Raw genomic sequence first — 24,375 nt, forward strand, 5'->3', positions numbered from 1 at the left:
CCAAATCATCTCAGGTAGGCTGGTCAAACATGAACTTACACACTCTCTATATGTACTGATTTTCTTGTCCACTAGTTCCTCAGACTAAACAGGCCTTCCCGGCCTTGCCGTCCTGCTGGGACTGAAGTCTATAGTGTTTTCAGTACAAGGCATCTAAAATCTCGGTCAAATATCACTTTACAACAGTAAAAGGGTTTTGACAACTGCTGTTCTGAACCAGGTCACTTTCAATTACACTACTTAAAAGATGAGGTCAGCAGGGGCCCTCCATAGAGTAAATATCTAGTATAGCCAGAAGACAGCAATCACAGCTGTTGCCAAGCCCCTTCCCTTTTTGTTTTTGCCTTACCACCCGGTTCCTGGATCACCAAGTATCTGTAAGTCTTTCCAAGTGTGCTTCAGTTGCTGCTATGAACAGTATGATGAACAGGAAAGCCTCTGATCTTTTGGTGTTTGCTCTCTACCTGTATTAGCTGCATCAACCATAGCAGAATGAAAATGTCCTATAGATTCTATCATATAGAATCAAATAACACAGTGTAGCCATGAATCACTTTAACGTCCATGATATAATCTGTGAAATGGGACATTATGTGATTTGGACATTGTGCTAACATGAGATTGGATGCTGCTGCCTATTGACTCAAAGCATGTACTGTTATACGGTAAACTTTTTAAGTAGGGAAAGCTCACATTAAAATAACGATAGAAAGTACAGTACATACATAAGCCAGTAACACAGGCGTTTACTGTGACTATCAAGACAAATGTATATACGTACTGAACCATTATACGCCTGTCAGGGCAATTGCTTTGTGTACAAGAGACATGAAATACGTGTGCTGCATGCAGGAAGCTGTTGCCTTCGCTACAACCGGCTACGCCCAGTTATGTCCATTACATCCTGTTCTTCAATTGGGATTTCTAAACTCTATTTATAACCTTACGGGATCACGGACATATACGCAGTTGGACATTGCCTGGACGGACGTTATGCGGTGCACAACTTTACTTATTTTTTTCAAAGCTGGGAAAAATTTTGTGAGCTGTGAGTGATATTTTTCTGTTTTCTCTCTTCAATCACTTCTTTCCTAAATTACCTTTCTTTTTCCCTACAACTGTTATGAAAGGGAAAAATTACATGATTTCCCCTTTTCTTGCTTATGTAATGGTGCTGGATTACTCTGCATTTCCTGAAGTTACCTCTGAATTACTATCTTCAAACTTACCAGGCTTTGATCCCTCAGGAACTGTCCCATTCCAAACCTGGTGTAAGAACTCTGGTCTATTATCATTCATATCAATAACATTAATGACAATGTCAATGGGGTTCTCCACTTGATTTCCGTTAATATCCACTGCATGTGCCCTCAACTGCAAAAAATCATTAGAAACACAAACTATTTAAGAGACATGAATCTGCCTGAGAGAAGATAAAATATATAATCACCATGCTACTAAAACAGCAAGAATGGACAGGGAAGCTGAAAACAAAGCTGCTTTTCCCACCAAAATTTAAGTTAGCCCAATGCCATGTAATTAGAGCAGATGCAGCGGCAAAAAGCCATCACTTACTATATGCTAGGCATTGTGCGCAAAGCTTTATGGATTTCGTATCATTTAATACATATATAGCACAGATTGAGGAATGAAAACCCTGCAATTTAACATGAGAAAACCAAGCTTCAGAAAGGCTAAGTAATTTTCGAAGGTCACAGAGCTGTCTGGTAATAGACAGCACCCAGATTCAAAGCCACTGCTACTCAGCTCCAAAGTCCTTTTGCAAAACCAGTATATAGGATAAAGTAAGAGTAATTAAAAATGTGGTACTGACATAGAACAATCACAGAAATCAACAGAACAAAGTCAGAAAGAATTAAATGGGCATAAGGAATGTTGACACTAGATCGTTCCCCTCTCCTGCCAGTTATAAAAGTCATTCATAAATATTAAAAGCATGTGAGTACATAAGATAGTTCTTCCCCTCCCCAGCCCTAGTTCTCAGTTTTATGGGTAGCCTTCCAGAAATTTTGCCTTTTTTTAAAAAAAACAAACAAAAGCATTCAGCTACTCTTGGCAGAATATCTTCAAAATCTTTTTGTCTAGCCCACAGAGATACATTTCTTTTTTTTTTTTTTGATGGCTGTGTAGTGTTCCATTGAACTGGTCATTCTGAGTGGGGATGCTTCTATGGTTTTCCAGTTAAGTCACATACTATCTATTGCTTTCTGACGGACATGCTTTATTAAGTTAAAGAAGCACCAATATATCCCTCTTTTATTTAGTGGTTACTTAATACATGAAACAAGGTAAATTTTATTATTGCCTTTTCATCAACTATGGAGATCTTTTTTTTCTTTCATATAATTTTTTCCCTTAATATACTAACATTACATTAATACATTTTTTAATATTAAACCATCCTTGAAATTCTAGAATTAATTCTCTTTTGTTCTAAGTATCATTCTTTTCTTGTGCAAGTAGCAAGTGTTTGGAGACCAAGGGGTTTACTACAGGAATTATCTGAATATATTTAATTCCTGAGTTTTAACCACAGGATTCAGACAGTGAGAGCTTATATGAGAGGAGGTATTTAGTTTTTTGTTTTTGGTATTGATGTTATTTATATTCATAAATTGGGTTTACAGGCTAGTCTAATTAGAGACTGGACTATTGTGTGGGTGGTATACTTATCAAGTTTCCCTATTAGTGCTCTGTTGCCTTTGTGAAAGATTAGGAAATTTTTCTTCTTTCTTTATGGTTTAGAACAACATAGAAAGCAATTAGGATTAGCTGTTCCTTCAAGGATTTTAAAATATTGGGCTAATAAAGCAATACAGGCCTTTGGGAGGAGGGAGTATTGAATCATATTCAGTATTAAAATATTTTTAAATGTCTCATATGCTTACTTATCTGCTGGAGGAGTCTCACCTTACCCAAATATCTAAACATATTTCAGTAATTTTCAAAAGCTTCAGTTAATTTTTCAAGTGTTGTACAAGTGCAAAAATCCAACAAATACATTAATGGGCAAAACAAGAGTCTAGAAACAAACACATGTGTGACAAAAAGTTTTTAATGACTAAATGTAGATAATAAATCAATGAGAAAATAATTCTGCACATGGTGTTGTGACAACTACCTAGCCATATAGGAACAGTAAAGTGGGTCTACCTTCCTCCCTCCTTTTACAGGGATAAATTCCACAGAGATTAAATATTTGAATGAGAAAAAATTAACACAACAGTTAAAATTGGGAAGATTGGCATCTTAGAGTAGGGAAGGTCTTATTAAATATCCCAGGAAAGTCAGGTGCATGATAAAACAAATAAAAATAATTTTTCCAGTGCAAAATCTGTAAGCTATAGTATGGTAAAAATTGCTAAACAAAATTTAAAAACAAACAACAAAAGGGGAAAATATATAACAAATTAAGCATTAACACATTGGTGGTGCAATGGTTAGGTGCTCAGCTGCTAGCCTAATGGGTGACTGTCCAAACCTACTCCCAGCTCAGTGGGAAAGAGACCTGGTGATCTGCTCCCATAAGGATTACAGCCTAGAAGACCCTATGGGGCAGTTCTACTCTGTCACATGGGGTTGCTATGAGTTGAAATCAATTCCACAGCACCTAACAACAGATAAAAGGTTCTTAGTAACAGAAAGGGATAACCAGTTCAAAAGAAAATAAAGCATCTAAGACAGACACAGGGAATTCATTTTGATTGGCTATCCAAATTATGGTACTTAAAACAGCAAGACATTTTTTTTTTTTTTTTTACAAATAATACTGGCAGTAAGTAAATAATGCATGGGATTGGTAATGGTGCAGGGAAAATACAACTCATATACACAGGTCAGAAATGTAACAATACAACCATTCTAGAGAATAATGTCACCGTATTTATCAAAATAATTCAAGTTTTAAGAATTTATTCCACGGATATAACGGGAAAATGTACAAAGGATGTTCACTGCAGCATTACTTATAGTGGTAAAGGAAAATAAAAAGCTGTAAATTACCCAAATAACTATGAAAAGGGAATTAGTCAAATAAAGTAATATTACATTCACTCCACAGAATAATTTGGAGAAGTACAAAATGGTAATATAAATAATTATTTACTGACATGAAAGCATGCCAAATCTGATGAGTTGGTAAGTGAAAAAAAAAAACAAAAACTGGTAACAACAGACTGATTCTGATCTCAAAAGAATATATTTATACACCTGTGGAGAGAAAAACATTTGATCATAAAGTTACCAAAATGTAAAAAAGGAAAAAGATTATTATTATGCACCAGGATTATAAATCATTTTCTTTCTTAATAATAATACCCTTCTGTATTACACAAAAAGTTTTTACAATGTGCATATATTTTTTTCTAAAAGAAAAAGATACTCTCATTAAAAGTTGGAGTTCATGTAGAAATTGTAAAAGTAATCAAGATCAATGTAGGTTTCTTATTAAACTAAAAAAAAGCAGTTGAAATCTTATTTCAGAAAAATTTGCGAGCACGGCTAGACAAAAAATTTAAATGTTTTCCTGAATATATATTTTACTATTAAATAGTTCTTGATGTTTGAAATAGTCATTGCAGCCTTATTTTAAAATTGGAAAAATCCGTTTCAAATATATACACATAATATTAAATATGAACATATTAATAATGTGCAAAAAGTTGTTATAAATCATTAATAAGTAAAAGAAAAATAAAGAACAGAGAATTAAAATGAAGATAAGAAAAAAATAGGAACTGTATCTAAGAAAAGATTGGTCAGATTGGAAAACACTGATGAAACCAAGTGTTGGCAGGGTTCATGGGGAAAGGAGAAATCTCATTTTTTGGCAGGAATATCACAAAAATGCTGTCTCTTTTTGGAGGGAGCACCGACAATGAGTAAGACAATCAGAATGTGCTTATCTTTTTTCTAGGACTCTATTTAATGTCAGGATGCCAGCAAGATCAGATAAACATTGCAAACATAAATGTCTGTTAATAAGAAACTATTAATACTACAGCAGATACCTTGAACGGAACACTATGCAGCCATTAAAAATGTTGTGATCTCTATATATTCTGCACCAGTTTTGCCTCCATTTGTATAAATCTGTTATCTTAAGTTTCGGAGACACATATCTGAAGGCAAGTATATATCAACTTGTAAAGAGTAATGAGATTTTATGCAATTTTACTTTATGCTTTGAGCTTTTTTGGCATTGTTTTTACCACGACCATTCATCAAATGCATAAAAACAATGTAACTATTAAAATAAACAGAAAAAGCTATACACATATTTCTGATGTTAAAACTCTTAGTATCAAGGCTGTAAGACTGATTAAGAAGCAAATGTTCAATTCCGCACACTTTCAGAAGAATGTACATATAATTATCAGCTGGCTGAAGTCTTACGTGAAACCGGGCTATGAGCTCCCGATCCAGAGGCTTGGTCACAGACAGCTGACCTGAGATGGGGTTGATAATGAAGATCCCTGTCGGGGGCTGGTCTGCTCCCGGCCCAGTTACACTGTACCGCAGGGAAAGGTTTTTGTCTCTATCGGACCTGATCTGAGGATCAAGGAGACAATCGCATTAGACCAACGAGACACTAAATGAGCTCATTATCAGAGGCAGGGCATATCACAGCTCGTGCCTTTTCTCTGTTACAAACTTAGACCATCTCTTCCCAGAACACAGGCGTACTACTGAAACGCTCACCAGCACCTGTTCCTCGTCTTTGTTTCTTGGTGATAGGTTTCAAAAAGAGATGTCACTTATCATCAGAAAGACTAGGACAACGTTAACAACTAAAAGCACACTCATTAGGAGCAGTCCAAAAAGTCCAACAACTAAAAGAACACTCACTAGAAGCAGCGCAAAAAGTCAAAATTAAGGAACGCCAGTTTTTAAAAGGCATCAAACTGGATCCGCGGAGTTTCTAGGTTAAACTATTAAAACACAGTAACAGGTGTCCAATTTAATTAAAATGAAAGTGGTTACCTTTCCACAAAAATTATGATAGGAAATAGCTATAGGGTTGCTGTGAGTTGGAACTGACTTGACAGCAACAGGTTTGGTTTCGGGTTTTATGCACAATGGGAAATATCCTCTCACATTATGATTGTGCCTGGAAGTCAGATTTCTCTGTTTGCTTTGTACTAACATTATTCACTGAAAGCTTTCCGTATCATTTCAAGGCAACACTACCAAAATTATTTATTAATAACAAAACATACAAGAAATGATCTTAAAATATATTTTTATGCTTTCAAAAATTATACTCATTATAGACTCACTGCCTTCTTCTCCAAATACAACTACTTCCAGAAAAATTAAGTGTACAAATGAGCAGTTTTAGGAGGCACACCAGGCTATAGAAAAAAAAGGAAGAAAGAAGGAAGGCCCAGAGAAAGCACAGACTGAGCAATACTGTTTGGAAGTGATAATAGGAGATCTTTACGCATTAGATAAATGCACGTAATCCATTCACAGAATTCAGTTTATTTTTTTTAAGTTGAGACAAAATTGTTTTCCTCATTCTCCATTAATGCAGAAAAGTAGAAAACACCTGTATTTGGGAGGGCTGTATTCACCACTAAATTCAATTATAATATGCGTTGGAACAGAAAATAAATACAAATAAGTGATTTATTTTAAAAAATCAGAGCTTTCCTTTAAGTATGTGATGGAATACTAAATTAATCATACACAGAAACATTGACATGTTAATAAACAGAAATACAATGACTTTGTCTTCTTTTTCTTTTGTAGTAAATAATGTGTTGTTAATTGTACTAAAAACGTTACACTATCTGTAATTTTTTTCCTCTACATCTGATGGTATGCACTTGAAGTACAGTAACTGAAGCGCTCTACCTCTCAGGTTTGAAAGCCTATGTTTTTGCGCTGCCCTAAAAAAAAAAAAAAAATTTTTTTTTTTTTTTTTTAGAGACTATTAATAGCAGCCCAGGTTTTTTTTTTTTTTTTTCAAAAACTCTCAAAAGCATTTGGTGCTGCCATTTTTAGCAATGGTCAGCCCTTTATTATACATATATTTTTTGGCCCAAAAGCTATATTGGTAGAGAGCAGAGGTCATCATGGAGAGTCCAACTCTCAGACCAGGAAGCTTGGGAGTGTGCATGGTGAGTGTGGCTTTGGTACAGAGGCAGATGCGTATGTTGGAGTCAGGGATGTGTATTCACACAGTGAACAAGCTTTATCATCCATAAAGTGTACAGGACTTAGGGACAGCTCTACACGTAAATAATACAACAGAGAATGAACCAAAGAGAAGAAAGCTGTTTATAACACTGGAGAAATTCCACCTATATAAAAGTAATCTTTTGTAGTATATATATACATGTATACTACATATATATATATGTAGTATATATATGTCATAAGGAAACCTGGTGGTGTAGTGGTTAAGTGCTACGGCTGCTAACCAAAAGGTCGGCAGTTCAAATCTACCAGGCACTCCTTGGAAACTCTACAGGGCAGTTCTACTCTGTCCTATAGGGTCGCTATGAGTCGGAATCGACTCAATGGCAGTGGGTTTGGTTTTGGTTTTTGGATATATCATAAACTTTCCTTTGTACGAAAATAGATAAAAACATTTCTAACATACACTTGCCACATGCTGTGAAGACAATTCAAATGGTACACCCTACCCTGACAAGCTCTTGAGGAAAAGGGCCTCTGGAGTTTTCTGGCAAGTTGATTGGAGGGATGACCCAGTCTCTCTTCTGTCTTTGTAGGTAGCCGTTGTGCTTAGTGAATTGTCTTGGGAAAAGTATTTCTTCAATTTCTTGAGATCCCTTTGCGTTAAAATACAACAGGACATTGATGAGTACTAGGAGAAACGTTTTCTGAAAGTACATCAACATTAATGGATGGCGGAACATGGAGCAATCAGGGTTCCTCATGAACAAGAAAGCAAGTCTGGAGCCCTTTACCTTATCCCCCCATTGAAACAGAAGAATATGCCATAAAATTTTGGGGTTATGCTGTTCATTGAAAAATTGAATGCCAAACAATTTATTCTGTGGCTCAGCTATGTAAACTATTTGCAGTTTCTATAAACAATTTTTGATGGTAGTTAATATTGAGCAAAATGTAATAGTACCCTTTTATATATTTCTCAATAGTTTAAGCCACAGTTCAGGTAATGTGCTACTGTACATTAAATTTGGATCTCGATGTGTTAAAATATAATTTGAATTTCAAGGGAAGTTTAATACATACTGGTAAGGAATGTCTCAAATATTTATGACCCTATTAAATCCCACAGAATTAATGCTGTAATTATTCTAAACCTATGTCAGCCATGATGGATGCTGTAGATGACCCACTTTGCACACTGGGTATTAATCTCTGCTGCATGTCAACACTTTCTTCTGTTTCTTCCTGTATCTGTAGACATTTTAGCTGTTAGCCTTGCTGCTTCAGTGCAAATACCCAAGCCAGTTTGCTGGAACACAGCAAATCAACAGCAGCAACAAAAACTTCTTTCCACTCCATTAGTTAACTAGTTTCTTACTTTCAATTGTTCAAATGACATGATTCCCCTTAACAGTTCATATATTAACAAATGAAAAGTTACCTCATGAAACCCTAACACTGGTACAAGAAAAAAATAATCCATTTTCCTCTGAAATATTTATTCATATTTGATAGGTGCACATCACATAGACATTAAACATCAAAAAAGAATATATGTATTTCTGTCTCTACAATTAATATACAAAATGGAATAGGCAGAGTTCATAAAATCATGAATTTCAGAACACAGGGCTATGCCCTATCTTATTTGTTTTGAAATAACTCAAAAAAAAAAAAAAAAGAACTAGAATATTAAGAAAATAATGTCATAAGTCTAGTGAAGCAGTAACCGTATTTTGTTTAAAGTTCCTAACACAGTGGCATATACAAAGTAAGTGCTCAGTAAACATTTGGTGAATTTTACAGAGCTGTTTTTTGTACTCCGTTGGAAACATACATTATTAATTTTATCTTGACACACAGCGGCTTCCACCAGAGGGAGTATGTCATTCCTAAAAGTCACGGTGGTAGTATAAATAATTCATACGCCCCAATTTGATTATTAAGGGACAAGACAAAAGCCAATACTCTTTGCCAGAAAAGCTTTCCTGTTACGACTGTAAATCTGTACTTTCCATCCAATAAATTTGACTGATGACATCTTGCAACGTACTGTTTATTTTGTGTTTATATTTAACAGCTTGTAAAGCTTTGAAGGAATTTAAAACAAAGAAACTACCAATTTAAATTAAGTTATAAATCTCGAAGTACAAACAAACATTTCAAATACAATTTCTGGTTGCTTAAAACCCAGTCAGGCTAAGTATCTTCTAAGATCAAAAACATAACAAAATACAATTAAAGTGACTGAGGTTGATAAACATGCAATTGTCGGCCATCCATGAATGTGGTGTAAAACAGACAATACACTTAGTTCAGATTGTATAATATCAGCGCCAGAGTCATTTTGGATACTATACCTTCACTGACTCCTCAATCAACGTTGGCTTGAGGCTCAATTTTACTGCCACTTGCCACTTTTCCTGAGTTTCTCTGTCTTGGGCATATATCAGGAACTTGGCCTGCTCAGAAGAGAGTGGAAAGCTTCTCACTGCATACACCATGCCGTCTTCATCCACCTGGAAATCTGCTGGTTCACTGCTTTCATACTGTACTTTTCTTTTTCCATTACAGTTGCTAAACTTCACTGTAAAAGAAAAAAAGCACGTGAATCGAATTATACTATAAAAACAACTAACATCTACTCATACAACACACTGAGGTTAAAGGACTGAATTTCTCTCTATTTATTATAATGTTGATCAGCTCTATTGAGCCAAAAAACCCCAAAAAATCAGTCTTAGAAGGAATATGATCAGAATGTGCCTTAGAAGCAAAAATGATGAGACTTCAGCTCACTTTGGACATGTCAACGGAAAAACCAATATCTAGAAAAGGACTTCATGTTTGGTTACGTAGAGGTCCAGAGAAAATGGGAGAAATTCCCAGTGAGATGGACTGACACAATTACCACAACAATGGACTCAAACATACCAATGAGCATTAAGATGGCGCACAACCAGGCACTATTTCCTTCAGTTATACATAAAGTCACCGTGAGTCAGAGCCAACTCAATGGCAACTAACAACAGCTGAAAGAATAAAACTTAGTAACATCAAATAGTGAAGTTTTTATTTTATATCATTAAGGGAATTTTCATATTACAGAATACTAGAGTGTAGCTTGAGGTATTCTCCAGTATCTCCTGTTCCAAAGCCTTCCTTTTCCTTTTGCATTTCCCTAGATACTGGGCACTTGGCATAGTTGAGTTCACTCTCATACCTTTCATTATATGAGTTTGAGTTACACTGTATGAGTAGAAGGTCAGCGAAAAAGAGGAAGACTCTCAATGAGATGGACTGACATCGTGGCTGCAACAACCAGTTCAGACATAGTAGCAATTGTGAGGATGGTACAGGACTGGACAGTGTTTTGCTCTGTTGTACATGGGGTTGTTAAGAGGCGGAACCAACTCGAAGGCACCAAACAACATCACCTTCCACCGATACTGCTTCCACTCCCTGACAAATTCCTACTTATCCTTTAGGTCTCCTCTCCAAAATTAGCAAAGGTAGGAAAAACGTCCTTGACCTTGGGCTTCATGTAATACCACCCTTTCACGACATGCCTGAACCTGGGAGATGTATTTAAGGGCAAATATTCTTAGTTATCTTCACATTTTTGGCACATAGTCTCAATATATAATTCTCGAATAAATGCTTACAGGTAGAAATGGATAATACTGTCATTGATTGAATTATGTTCCCCCCAAAATTTGTGCATTAACTTGGTTAGGCCATGATTCCCAGTATTCTGTGGTTGTCCTCCATTTTGTGATAGTAATTTTATGTTAAAGAGGATTAGGGTGGGGTTGTAACACCCTTACCAGGACACATCCCTGATCCAATGTAAAGGGAATTTCCCTGGGGTGTGGCCTGCACCACCTTTTCTCTCTCAAAGGATAAAAAGGAAAGGGAAGCGGGAAGCAAGCAGAGAGTTGGGGACCTCATACCACCAAGAAAGCAGTGCCAGGAGCAGAGAGAGTCCTTTGGTCCTAGGATCCCTGCACCTAAGGAGCTCTTCAATCAGGGGAAGATTGACGAGAAAGACCTTCCTCCAGAGCCAACAGAGAAAGCTTACCCTGGAGCTGACACCCTGATTTGGACTTCTAGCCTAGTAGACTGTGAGAAAATAAATTTCTCTTTGTTAAAGCCATCCACTTGTGGTATTTCTGTTACAACAGCACTAGGTGCCTAAGACAAATAGTTATTAATGTTAAACACCCACTATGCTCTAGAAGTAGGAGACATCATTAATGATTGGCAATATCTAATCCTCATACTGCTTTTAGTCTATCAAGCAGTATCAATTTTATATATTTTCAAATGTGTATCTCAAAATAAATTTTCAATTAAAAATAACCTTCACTCTTATAAAAGAATCAAAAAGATATCAGTATCTGAATTATCTGTATCTTAAATGCAATGATTTAAATTTCAAAAATATTAATGTTGTCTTAAAAGTGATGTCAATCACAGCTTATGTCTCACCAAATAACAAAATAATGTTAAACTACACACTTAAGAATATAGAGCTAGACATATTCTAGCCAAAATAAAATACTCTCTAAGAAAGATTATTTACTTTGAAATCCTTATTTTTGTCTTTTTGATGAAAAATTCTATGGACACAGCATGTAAAGGAACCAAATACAAGAAGTAATTTCTTGTTCCTGTAAAGTTCTGACGTCATGTTCTGACCACAATACACAGGATATATTTTGGACTGCAATTATTTGGTGCATACTGCAAAATACAATCATACACACCTTTTACATTTCTCAAGGATCTAAGTTTTTAAGAACCTCTACATCCCACACATGGACTGATGACAGTTCTTTTGCTTTCATTACTACAAAATCACTGAGATGTGTACAAGATCACAGCCAAGTAATATGTATGCTCATTTCGCTTCCAAAACCAAACCTGTTGCCGTCCAATTGATTCCGACTCACAGCGACCCTAAAGGACACAGTAGAATTGTTCCATAGTGTTTGCAAGGTTGTAATCTTTATGGAAACAGATTGACAGGTCTTTTCTCCCATGGAGCCACTGGGTGGGTTTGAACTGCCAGCCTTTCAGTGAGCAGCCGAGTGCTTAATCATTGCATCACCAGGGCTCCTTTTATTTCCCTTAGTAACCATAAAATCCTTGATAGAAAAAATATTTTAACTACTGAATATATTATTTTCCACATGATCTCATATATCATCTTTCATATTTCTAACATTTCAAAATAAAAATAAAATTTGTTCCTCAAACTAGATTATGTTCTCAGACTGGGTTATGTTAAACCAAAATATTTGTCTTTGGAGTAGCAGCATCCCAAAGAATGTTGTATCTTAGTTACCCCATCTACGTGCCATGCAATTTAGAAGTGAAACATCAACGTCTTTTCTACAGAACAATGCCATCTACCTCTTATCCTTACTAAATAAAAAAAAAGAGACAACAAAATAAAAAGTGAAACTTTTTCTGGAATCCTGCTGAGACATCAGAGTAAGAAGTTTTAATCATCTTTTTGTATAAAAATATCTTTTTATATCACAAAAATGAATTCATGACACTTGAAAATATATAATCTGGATCAGAAAAGTATAGACTTTTAACTTTTACCATTCTAGCAGTAACCTTCACTGGTTCCCACCTGGGTTACTATAGTTGTCTCTCCCCTATTTCAGGTCATCAGGTACCACTGCCAGATGAAACCTGTCGTGATTTTCTCCTCCCTCCTTTACTATCCTGTAATATTATACGTAAACTTTTTAACGTAGCTTAGGATGAAGTCTTAATTCTTAGTCCACTTGGTGTCTTGGTTTCACTTCCATTCATTTTCTAAGATATACCGTCCAGCCTGGCAGGTTTCTCCATCTTCCTCCCACCACGCTGCTGCCCACACTGCACGCTCTTTCCTTTCTGTGGATGCCCTCCTAATCTCCATGCCACAGCTCATGAGCCAAGCCATAGTTCAGACTCCCAAAGGTCCACTCTGCGCACTTTGCAAGATGCTAGCCTATGCTCTCTTATGGGACATCTCTAAATTTTCTATTTTTATTTGTATTTGTTCTTGCATTTCCTGTTTACTTCATGCATATTAGCATTAATTGTTCCACGTGATTAGGGTTTTTGTCCCTAAGCAGGCTGTAAACTCATCTTTGTTTCCTGGCAGTCCTGGTTCTTTTGTTTCCTATGACACCTAGAAGTGATGTTGCTGTTACCTGCCTGTTAGCTGCCATGGAGTTGGCCTGACTCATGGTGACCCAATAGACAATAGAAGGAAATGCCACCCAGTCCTGCACCCTCCCCATAATCAGTTGTAGACTGGACCACTGTGATCCATAGGGTTTTCACTGGTTGATTTTCAGAAGTAGATCACCAAGCCTTTCTCTCTAAGCAGTGATAGGGACAGTAAGTGAAAACCCTATGGATCACGATAGTACCTGGTATGGTGCTGGGCAATGAGCCCCCAGGTTGGAAGGCACTCAAAATACACAGTGCCGCATCAATGAACTTGAGGATACAAACGCACATGAAAATGCAGCAGGACTGGACAACATTTTGTTCTGCTGTACATGGGACTGCCATGAGTCAGAACCAACTCAATGGTAACTAACCAGTAAATGTTCATTAAATATTTGTGGGCTGACTGGACAGATTAATATCCTACAATTTTTCAACAAACTAGAAAACAAGCTGGAAAGAAAATTTGTCCAGCAACATTCAGTAACAAACAAACAAACAAAAAAACAGGAAACCTCCATGGGACAAATAGGTCAACTGGCATAACATACCAAGAAACCAAAAACCGAACCCGTTGCCGTCGAGTCAATTCTGACTCATAGTGACCCTATGGAACAGACCAGAACTGCCCCATAGGGTTTCCGAGGCGCACCTGTGGGATCATAACATAGTTCAAAAAAATCATGTTTTGCATCCTAGTGAGATGAGTAACCTTCGGGTCTTGAAAGCTTGTGAGCAGCCATCTAAGACCCAACTACTGGTCTCTGCTTACCGGGAGCAAAGCAGTTAAGAAGGTAATCAAAAGCTCAGAGAAGAAACAAGTCTGTAAGAGCCATGACGTCATCTACCTTGGGACCAGAAGAACTAGATGGTGTCCAGCTACCACCACTAACCGTTCTGACCAGGGTCACAATAGATGGTCCCAGGTAGGCTAGGAGAAAAATGTGGAGAACTCAAATTAAAAAAAAAAAAAAAAAAGGCAGACAAACTGGAACAATAGAGAACAGAGGACTCCCTGAGACTATCACCCTGTGACAGTCTTTAAGTCTATAACCGAGTCTATCCCCTGAGATCACTTTTTAGCAAAGTAGCAGAGTGCATAAAATAAATGATATTACCCGTAAGATCAGTGCTCTACTTAAAAATCATCTGTATGGGACCAAGAAGTAAACAATTACTCAAAAGTAAAGATGAGAAGATAAGGGGTAGGGAAGCTAGAGTACTGGAAATGGAACAAACAGAACACAATTAAAGAGAATGTTGGCACACTGTGATAAATGTAACTGAACAATTTGTGTGGAAATAGTCAAATGGGAACCTAACTTATTGTGTAAACTTTCACCAAAAAGACAATAAAGTATTATTAAAAAAACAATCAATGGAAGACTTCCCATCATTTGACCTTACATTAGGTCAGGAAACCCTGGTGGCATAGTGGTTAAAGAGCTACAGCTGCTAACCAGAAGGCTGGCAGTCTGAATCCAACAGGCACTCCTTGGAAACCCTATGGGGCAGTTCTACTCTACCCTACAGGGTTGCAATGAGTCGGAATCGGCTTGACAGAAATGGGTTTTGGTTATTAGATTATAGGTATGGGGAGAAAAGGAATTAATATTTACTGAATAACAGACATTGAATAACTCAGATTACATTATATACTCTAACCTAACAATAGCCTCCTGAACTTATTCCTATTTTACGTTAGAGAAAAGAAGACTCAGAGAGCCCTATTTGACTTCTTAATAATCAGCATATTCAACATCTATACCCCTGGCTCTTTGACTTCTAGCTAGTCATTCTCTCACCTACAAAGAGCAAAAGAACTTAAACTCACGGCTCTCAAGTTATTAAAACCCAAAACTTTAATAAACAATGAAAGAAATGACAAAGAAGCCTGACAATGTCTATGAGAGTACCACAGTGACCAGCATAATGAAAAACAAACAAAAAGCCAACTAGTTGCTGTGGAGTCAATTCAGACTCATGGTGAACCCTTGTGTTACAGAGTAGCCTGCCCCACAGGATTTTCTTGGTTACAATCTTTATGGAAGCAGGTCACCAGGCCTTTCTTCTGCAGCCCCACTGAGTGGGTCTGAACCACTGACCTTTAGGTTAGATAAGCACAAACCATTTTGTGCCACCCAGATACCTAGCATATTAAAAAGTAATTTTTGAATTGGAGTACACCCTAGATGAGCAACAAGGGGGGAGTAGCTAGATCCCCTTAAAATGGGGTGAGGGCTTGTGGCAGGCAAAAACCCTTTGCCATCGAGTCGATTTTGATTCATAGCAACCCTATAGGACACAGTAGAACTGTCCTGCAGGGTTTCCAAGGAGCAGCTAGTAGATTCAAACTGCCAACCCTTTGGTTAGCACTCAAACCCATAACCACTGTGTCACCAGGGCCCCTTGTGGCAGGAAAAAGAGATGAATTCATACTCTCTGTGACTGTGGTACTCAGCTCCCCCTATAAGTACAGGTGTCAGAGCCATGCAAGGAAGGAAGGAAGGGGGTCTTTGAAAAAAATGCATTTGCAAAGAGGAAAAAAAATTGCCTTTTTCCTACAAAGGGTCACTGCAAGTCCTATGAACGAGAAGTGATAGGCCTCAGGGAGTCTGACACTAGAGAAAACGCTTTGGAGAATACTGCATAAACATCAGTTATTTTACGTCAATTAGTTTTTCTACTACCCTTGCTCTTAAGCTATAAACAATATGAATTGGTTTAATATATCTGTTATTAAATTTTTCTGCATACTTAAAATAAATGCTAATTCTCATTTGCTCTAATATTAAAATAAACAAAATCTGCAGCCTTTTTAAAGTTTAAAGAAATGTTTCATATTACACAATTCTTTTTGATGCTCAACCAGTTGAATTAACACCTTAACTAGTTAAGTCATTTGCCAAGTGAAAATGCCCTCCTTGGTGGAATATTGGAGCTGACTTCTCCGGTGCGAATAATACATGTACGGTACATAGCTCCTGGCACAGTCACCTACTTCATCAATGTTAAATATGCCTATAATTTTAAAATCACACAAATCAAAAAGCTTCATAATTTCAATGGGTAAAATGTGAATTCCATTTATTAACCACTGCCTATTGTTCTGTTCACTCGTAACTTAGCTGCAACTAAGAATATTTTCTCAAATTTGGCAAGATTCACCTCTGCCTTAGAAACACACACTGAAACTTATTCAGGAGGAGTTTTTTTTTTTCCATAGAAAGTTAGTAGTCAATGGAAGCAAACTGAAAAAATACTATGTTATAGTACCACTGTCACCATATAAATGTTGTCAACTCATGGCGACCCCATGAACGACAGAAGAAAACGCTGCCTGTCCTGTGCCATCACCATGACTGGTTCAGACTGGACCATTGTAATCCATAGGGTTTTTACTGGATGATTTTCAGAAGTAGATGCCAAGTCTTTCTTCCTAGTCTCTCTTAATCGGGAAGCTCTGCTGAAATCTATTCAACATCATAGCAACACACAAGCCTTTACTGACAGATGGATGTTGGCTGCATAGGAGGCACACTGGCCTAGAATTGAACCTGGTTCTCCCAGATGGAAGGTGAGAATCACTGAATCACCAATGTCCCCTGCACACTATTAATGTCTATTCATAATTTATAAATTATATTTATTTATGATTTATACCCTTTCAAAAAAGGCTTTCAAGAGAGCTATGACAAAAATACATGTACAAAATAACCAGTTAAACATAAACATGACAGTGGTCAGAAACCATTTGAAAGACAGAAAGAGACGTCCAAGGGTGTGATGGTAATTTTATGTGTCAACGTGGCGAAACTATGATTCTCAGTGGTTTGGCCAGATACTGGACTGAGTGTAATGTAACGTAATGTAAATGTAAATTCCGTAATGTAATGATTTTCCAGGATGTGATCTGATGTGATCAACCAGTCAACTGAAAGGGGAGTTTCCTTGAGGGTTTTTTTGAGGGTCTGCCTCCAGAATATAAACAGATATTCTGGCTGAGTTTGCTCTCTTTCTCTTTTGACCCTGCACTCTTCTTGTTGCCTGTCCTATGGATCTTGGGACATAAGCCTGCAGAGGTCTCCTGCCTGTCACCTGAGCTGCAGATTTTGGACCTGCCAGCCCCATAACTACGTGAGCCAATTCCTTGAAATAAATCTCTCTCTTCCATTCTCTCTCTCTATATGACATGTACATATAAAAAAAATATATATATGTATATATACATGCATACACATATACGTATATATACATACATACATATATACGTGTGTGGTGTGTGTGTATGTATATACACATGGCTCACTGGTTTCGTTCCCCTAGAGAACTCAAGCTAACACAAAGGGACAAGGTAAGTAACTAAAATTAGATTTAAAATGTAACTGAAAAAAAAAAAAGTTAAACATCACGAACGTCTGACCGTTTTAAGAGGAAGTATGGTTTTTCTGGGTATATGTTTCACGTGACACCAATCCATTTCTGTTATTAAAACCACATTTTCCACATGGATAGTACGTAAGGAATTTTTATTAGCCTAACGAACAAGATTTGCAACTTGTAGTGTTGAAAACATGGAACAGTTTCATTACATTTTTAATATATGGACTTTTAAGTGATGCCAAATTTACCTTAATTAAAAAAAAAAAACAAATCCTTACAGGTGATGATCTAATCTGCTGTATTATTAGATATTTAAACAAAAACAAAACAAAAAAAAATGGGAAATGTTCAATATACTTAATATATTAGTCTCTCTCAAATATAAGTTCCAGTGAAGTGTCTCAAGCAGGTATTAGTGGGAGCTGGATAATATAACTGAATCAACAATTTTACACAAGCACCCTATGTGTGGAGACACTGAGTTGGCGTTTAAGAAAAATCATAATATTTCATGAGAGACGTATTATAAAGTTGAAATTCTATTACTCAAAAAAAGTCAAAGGAATGTGACTTGAATTTTTTTTTCTGACAGAATAATCTTCCTTACATCAAAGTATTAATTTTCCTTAAGTACTCAAATAACCCAAAGTAGAAACTTCAGAATTTCATAAAATTGAAGAAATGTTTTTACGACTGAAAAAACAAGCTTTACATATTGCATTATTGAAGTTTAAAATAACACTATACACGATTGAATGTTTGTTGCTAAAAACATAATATTACACAAGAAATCCATTGCTTAATGAGCTATTACATACTTGATATACATAACAGGTAGTTATTGTGTTCTAACTATATAAAGTTCTGTTAACATGATTTATACAAAATTAAACATCAGGGAAGATAATTACTTTAAAGTACTTTTGTAATCTTAAAGCAATACCTCATATTAATGTTAACCATAAAAACCTAATGAAACATTAACAAGAACTCACGGATCTTACATATTAGCTGTATTAGGAGTTAACAGCACTACATAAGCCCTATGAATGGAAATGTGCAAATACTCACATATGGTTTATAATTTTTTCTCAAATAAAACATTGTACCAAATTTAGAAACAATTATAAAAGAACACTGTAAAAGATTTTAATGCCTAAATATGCCTTTGCTTTTTTTACAGTTTTCTTTTTTTTTTTAACATTAATTGTTATTTGTGAAGGCATGCTGGGAAAACAGAAAGAGCTTCACAGTGTTAACAGAAATTCCCTTCCACAGGCACAGAGCAGTATTTATTAATGAACTAGGTATCTACTAATGAAGAAATGGGAGGAGGGCGGGATGGAGGAAGGGAGGGAGCCACTGTCCCAACAGTAAGTATTTCACAGGGCTTCCACATACAGATTCCAGTGGAGAATGGTTAGCAAGTGGCAACCTTGCTCAGAAATCTGAAAAAGCTGCTTACATATTCTTTTGTCCACCTCAGACCCTTTCAGAGTTTCAATATGAGGCACAATTTTTGCCTAGAACAAGTTAGTATCTTAGTATCTGTTCCAGGGCCCACCAACCCTTTTCACACAATATACATGGAATAAACTAGAGAGGATTTGGGGATATTCATATGGAACTGGGTGAAAAAGTCATCACGATTATAGCATGTAATGATGATAAGAATAATGATACACCAAGTTTTAGGGGAGGCCTGAAAACTTCCAAGTAAAATCTTTTAAAAATCCTTAAGAAATTTGAGCATGTATTCATGAAATAAGTTTTTTTAAAACAAGTATCATGACTGAGCTACCACATTCTTGATAATTACTGTCAATGAAAACCTAGTTCACAAAAGTTGATGGTAGCAAATGGCAGCATAGCATTATCGCTTTCCTTCCAACTGACAGAAAGTTCTTTCTTGTCACGAGCCAGAATTCAGATAATTCTATTTATTTAAACTGTATCTAAAATGAGGGACCCCCTGCCCTCGAGTTGTTTCCAACTCAAAGCGACCCTGCAGGTCAGAACAGATTTGCCCCATAGGGCTGTAAATCTTTACGGAAGCAGGCTTGCCACATCTTTCTCCCAGGAGTGGCTGATGGTTTCGAACTGCCAACCTTTCAGTTAGCAGCCAAGTGCTTTAACCAGGGCTCCTATATATGGAGGAATACTTTATTAAATTTCATGCTTCTTCCTTTTCTTACACTTACAAATGTAATGTTGAAATTCCTTGTGGAAATGTAAACACTTTTCCCATTTTTTCATATTATTTCATAATAATGATAAAACTTTACTTCAAGCATATTCAGGTATTGCTGTAACAGGCTTAACAATTTTTCTTTCAGATTTAAAATACAACACCAACAAAACAGCACAAGTGAATCATTTTTATCCTTTCCAAAGTTGGATTTTTGCTTCAAATTCATAAACTCTAACTATGTGTAATATTTTTAACACGGCCTCTGCAGTTTTCAATTAAGTTCACCCAGGTGCTCCAAAATGTCAGTTAGGTAAGCTATTTTTTGAAGTGAATAACTCTCCTTCAACAAAGGTACAGTGAGCAACATTCAGACACGCACAAAAATCCATTTTTCTATTAGCTAATAAATGCTTGGGAAAAAGTGTTTTTTGGACAGCCTTGTACTTTGATGTCTATCATCAAATAGTGGCATTCAAACCCCATATCTTTGCATAAAGCTGTATCTGTTTATATTCATATTTTCATAATTTCACTATATGAGGAATTAAGATTTGTGCACAAACTTTTATACATGAGAGTTTCTATGGGAGTAAAACTCACATAGAATAAACTTTCTGATATAAAGCCTTTATACTTTCATGCCATTAGGGCCAGAGCATCAGTCTCATATAACATTTGCTTCACGTCTTAATTTGTTTTTAAGTACACCTACTCCTCACTTATTGACTATCCTGTTATCTGACACTTCACATTTATGACAATAGTAAAAAATCTACTATCTGACTATTTTGCACATTAATGACATATGTCTGACAGTAATGAGTGCCAAGGTGCAAGGCGAGAGTAATACTGACTGTGATGGTTAAGGTTATGTGTCAACTTGGCTGAGCCATGATTCTCAATAGTTTGGCACTTATGTAATGATGTAGTCATCCTCCATTTTTTTAACCTGATGTGGCCACTTTCCATTTTTGCATCAGCCAATTTTTGCATTAACAACCTGGTCTTTGGAACCAAACCATGTCAGTAAGTGAGAAGTGAGTGTATTCATTTGCCTTCTTGAATATATAATCCACAGAAGTTTGTTTTGTTGTTTTCAGAATAAATAATGTGCTTCCGAGTATTTTTCTTCAAGGATTCTAATTAGTGTTAACTAGCATATTTATTAATGCTTAAAGCCATCAATATGCACTGATAATTTTTTGAGTTAATAATCTTGATCAATGTTGTCACTATGATATATGACATGTCATCAACATCTGTCCTTACAATATTATTCAAAAGTAGCTCTTTTTCCATGTCTTCTGCTTCACTGGTTTCCAGTTGTTATAGACTGAATTGTGTCTCCCCAAAATGTGCTGTAAATCCTAACTCTAGTGGCACAGAGAAGCCCTGGTAGTATAGTGGTTAACAGCAGGGCTGCTAACCAAAAACTCAGCAGTTCAAGTCCACCAGCCGCTCCTTGGAAACTCTATGGAGCAGTTTTACTCTGTCCTATAAGGTTGCTGAGTCAGTGGTTAAGCATTTGTTTGACAGCTAACCGAAAGGTCACCAGTTCAAACCCACCAACCGCTCTGTGTGAGAAAGACGTGGCACTCTCCTTCCATAAAGATCACCGCTTTGGAAATTCTATGGGGCAGTTCTACTCTGTCCTATAGGGTGGCTATGAGATGGAATCGACTCAGTGGCATCGAGTTTTTTTTTTTTTTTTTTTTAGTTTTATAAGTGAGGAATATTAAATAACAGTACTCTCCGATACCAGAGAAACACAAAATGAGTAAATGTACACATACCTTTTATCTTAGAATTAAACAGTAAAAAAAAGAGCAAATAAAATTGAGAGAACAATAAAATTAATCAGTATTTGCATAAAAAGCTTCATTCAGCAGAAACGCATTGATATTAGAATAATGATCAGGTAACGGGGGGATTCAGGGGTAAAGTCAGGAAAGGTGCTAACTTCATGAACGAGTTCTTGGTCAGAGAGATCTGGGGAGATGGTATCAGGGAGACAGCTCCTGAAACAGCCTTAGACATCAAATCCTACTCAGTAACAAAAACTTGCAATTTCTGGAAGTTTTCAGAGGAGGCTGTAAAAAGAGTATTCTACTATAATTTTAAATGTTGTGAATTTTAATTATTTAACTGTTTTATTATGAAAATGTCTTCACAGTTTTATCATTATAAGAAATTCTAATCTTTGTTCTCTATCTGGAGCATACCTGTAGCACACCTGTAGCCTGTTTGTGTCTTTCTAGTTGGGAACTACTGATCTATTCTGTCATAAGGCTGAAACATTAAGTCTTTATTGGACCTTAGGAATGCTCATCAATATTGTCCAGTTTCCCCCACTTTCTAAACATTCAGAAAAATTCACTTTTCATCTCCCTTGACATTAGGCATGGCCATGTGGCTTGTTTCGGCCAATAAAATCTATGGGGATTGAAGCAACACGTATCACATTTCCCAGCAAAAGAATTTAAAAGTTGATGCCTTCTTCCCTTGCAGTGACAATTAAAGATGGAGATAATACAAAACTGAAATTCCCTGGATGGGTGAGTCACCCTATGGAAGACAGCTGCCCTGAGAGTCACACACACCCACCGTGGAGACTTTGCATGAATGAGAAATACATTTTTCTTGTGCACAGAAGACTGGTAGTAACTGTTACTTCAGCATATCCTAACCTGTTATGTCTGATAAGACTTCAACTTGTGTGACCTAAAATCCCCTCAGTACAGTAAAATTAGCCATGAAATGTCTATAAAAATGAAATACATGAGAATCAAACTACTGCAGTTTCAGTTTACAAAAGTGCATTTTTATCCTGAAAGTCTTGCCATTTCCCCATCAAAAAGAAGTTTGAATATAATGCTCCCTAAAAAGTTACGAAATCTATTAGAGAAGCTGTTATTTGATTTCCTTCCCAGGGAAAGCCGTGTAATGTTTAGCTAACATCTGTATACAAACAAAAGAAAGGGAAAAAAGGCTATGACAGTCTCCTTTGATACAAAATTGAAAGAAGTGTGCAGCAGCAGAAATGACGTACAAGAATGATTCTGACATCAAAAATACGAAATTTAAATTTCTGATGGTCCAATCATGCTATGCCTAACAATTTTATATATTAAACCATCGGAAAAGCAGTAAGATTACTGCATTCTGCCTTGTATGCATTCTCATAACTCAAAAAATTTTAAGCTGCTCTTCACTTCATTGATATTCTTCCTCCAGGCATCTTGATGCCATGCAATTCAATGAAAACTCCTTCTTTGACAGGATCCAGCTAAAAATATATAACATTATCAGTGTTGAGGCAGAATTATCCCCCTTTTTGCAGAACGTACCCATTAACAAGTTACACTCAAATATCACTACCTCTAATTCAATTACTCTGGCAGAGCACAGGTTCTGAAGAAGCTCCTTTCCCCAACTGCATGGTTATCAGTCACTGAAATTTCATGTAATTTAGGTTAGCTTCATTTTTCAGGCTACTTACGTCAACAAAGAAGAAACTATAATTTCTAATTTTTTATGACAGGTTTTTGTTCATTTTAAAAAACAAAAAAGTTTTTGTTGTTATGATCTTTACTGGGAACAAAAACACCACGGGGCGGGGGGAACAAAACAACCCAAACTCATTGCCACTGAGTATATTCCTACTCATAGTGATCCTACAGGACAGAGTAGAACTGCCCCTAGGGTTTCCAAGGAGCACCTGGTGGATTCCAACTGCCCACCTTTTGGTCAGCAGCCATAGCTCTTAACCACTACATCACCAGCATTTTCAAAAACACTACTAAAACCCTAAAGTAAACTAAGCCTGTGTCTAAATCAATTTCCACAACGTGGCCTCAAAAGAAGCCAGAGAATAGGAACAGCGAAATGTCTCCTCAGTGTGCACAACTTGCTAAGATGTGGGCATACCAAGGACTAAAAGGAACTTAGAACTTTTACAAAACTTGAATTAAAAAAAGAGGTACATAGAACATAAATGTTCACTAAACATATTAGCCCTGAATAGTTTGACACAGTATCGGATTAACTGAAATTAAAGTTCACTCAAATATTAAACTGAAAACCACTCTGATAGTAAACGGTTACGAAACACTTAAAATATATAAAAAGTAATTATTCCTTTATTTGCTATTCAGAGAAAAAGAGCAAGTTCATATACGGAACAAACACAATATATATAAAACAGCACTTGAAAATTTGCCATAATAATAGCTGAATCATAGTTTTAAAAAATGCATCAATTTTTACTGCCAATTCTCCAGAAAGATATACTAGCTCACTAGCCAGCGGGAAGAACTTTATAACTGCACGGTGATACTTAAATAAATAGCAAATTTGGACTTTGCAAAAACAGCAAACTATAAAAACTTAACAAAAGC

General features: G+C 36.3%; 1 protein-coding gene across 1 annotated transcript in view; it reads right to left on the reverse strand.

Moving 5' to 3' along the window:
• Positions 1-24,375, reverse strand: part of CDH2 (cadherin 2) — a 259,546-nt gene that overhangs the window by 69,962 nt on the left and 165,209 nt on the right. The window contains exons 3-6 of the mRNA XM_049900351.1: positions 9,525-9,751; positions 7,674-7,820; positions 5,416-5,571; positions 1,230-1,374 (exon numbers count right to left, since the gene is read on the reverse strand). Of these exons, the coding sequence (XP_049756308.1) occupies positions 1,230-1,374; positions 5,416-5,571; positions 7,674-7,820; positions 9,525-9,751 (675 nt within the window). The remainder of the gene's footprint in view (positions 1-1,229; positions 1,375-5,415; positions 5,572-7,673; positions 7,821-9,524; positions 9,752-24,375) is intronic.

The sequence above is a fragment of the Elephas maximus genome, chromosome 11 (assembly GCF_024166365.1).
Source record: "Elephas maximus indicus isolate mEleMax1 chromosome 11, mEleMax1 primary haplotype, whole genome shotgun sequence".
NCBI classification, from domain to species: Eukaryota; Metazoa; Chordata; class Mammalia; order Proboscidea; family Elephantidae; genus Elephas; species Elephas maximus.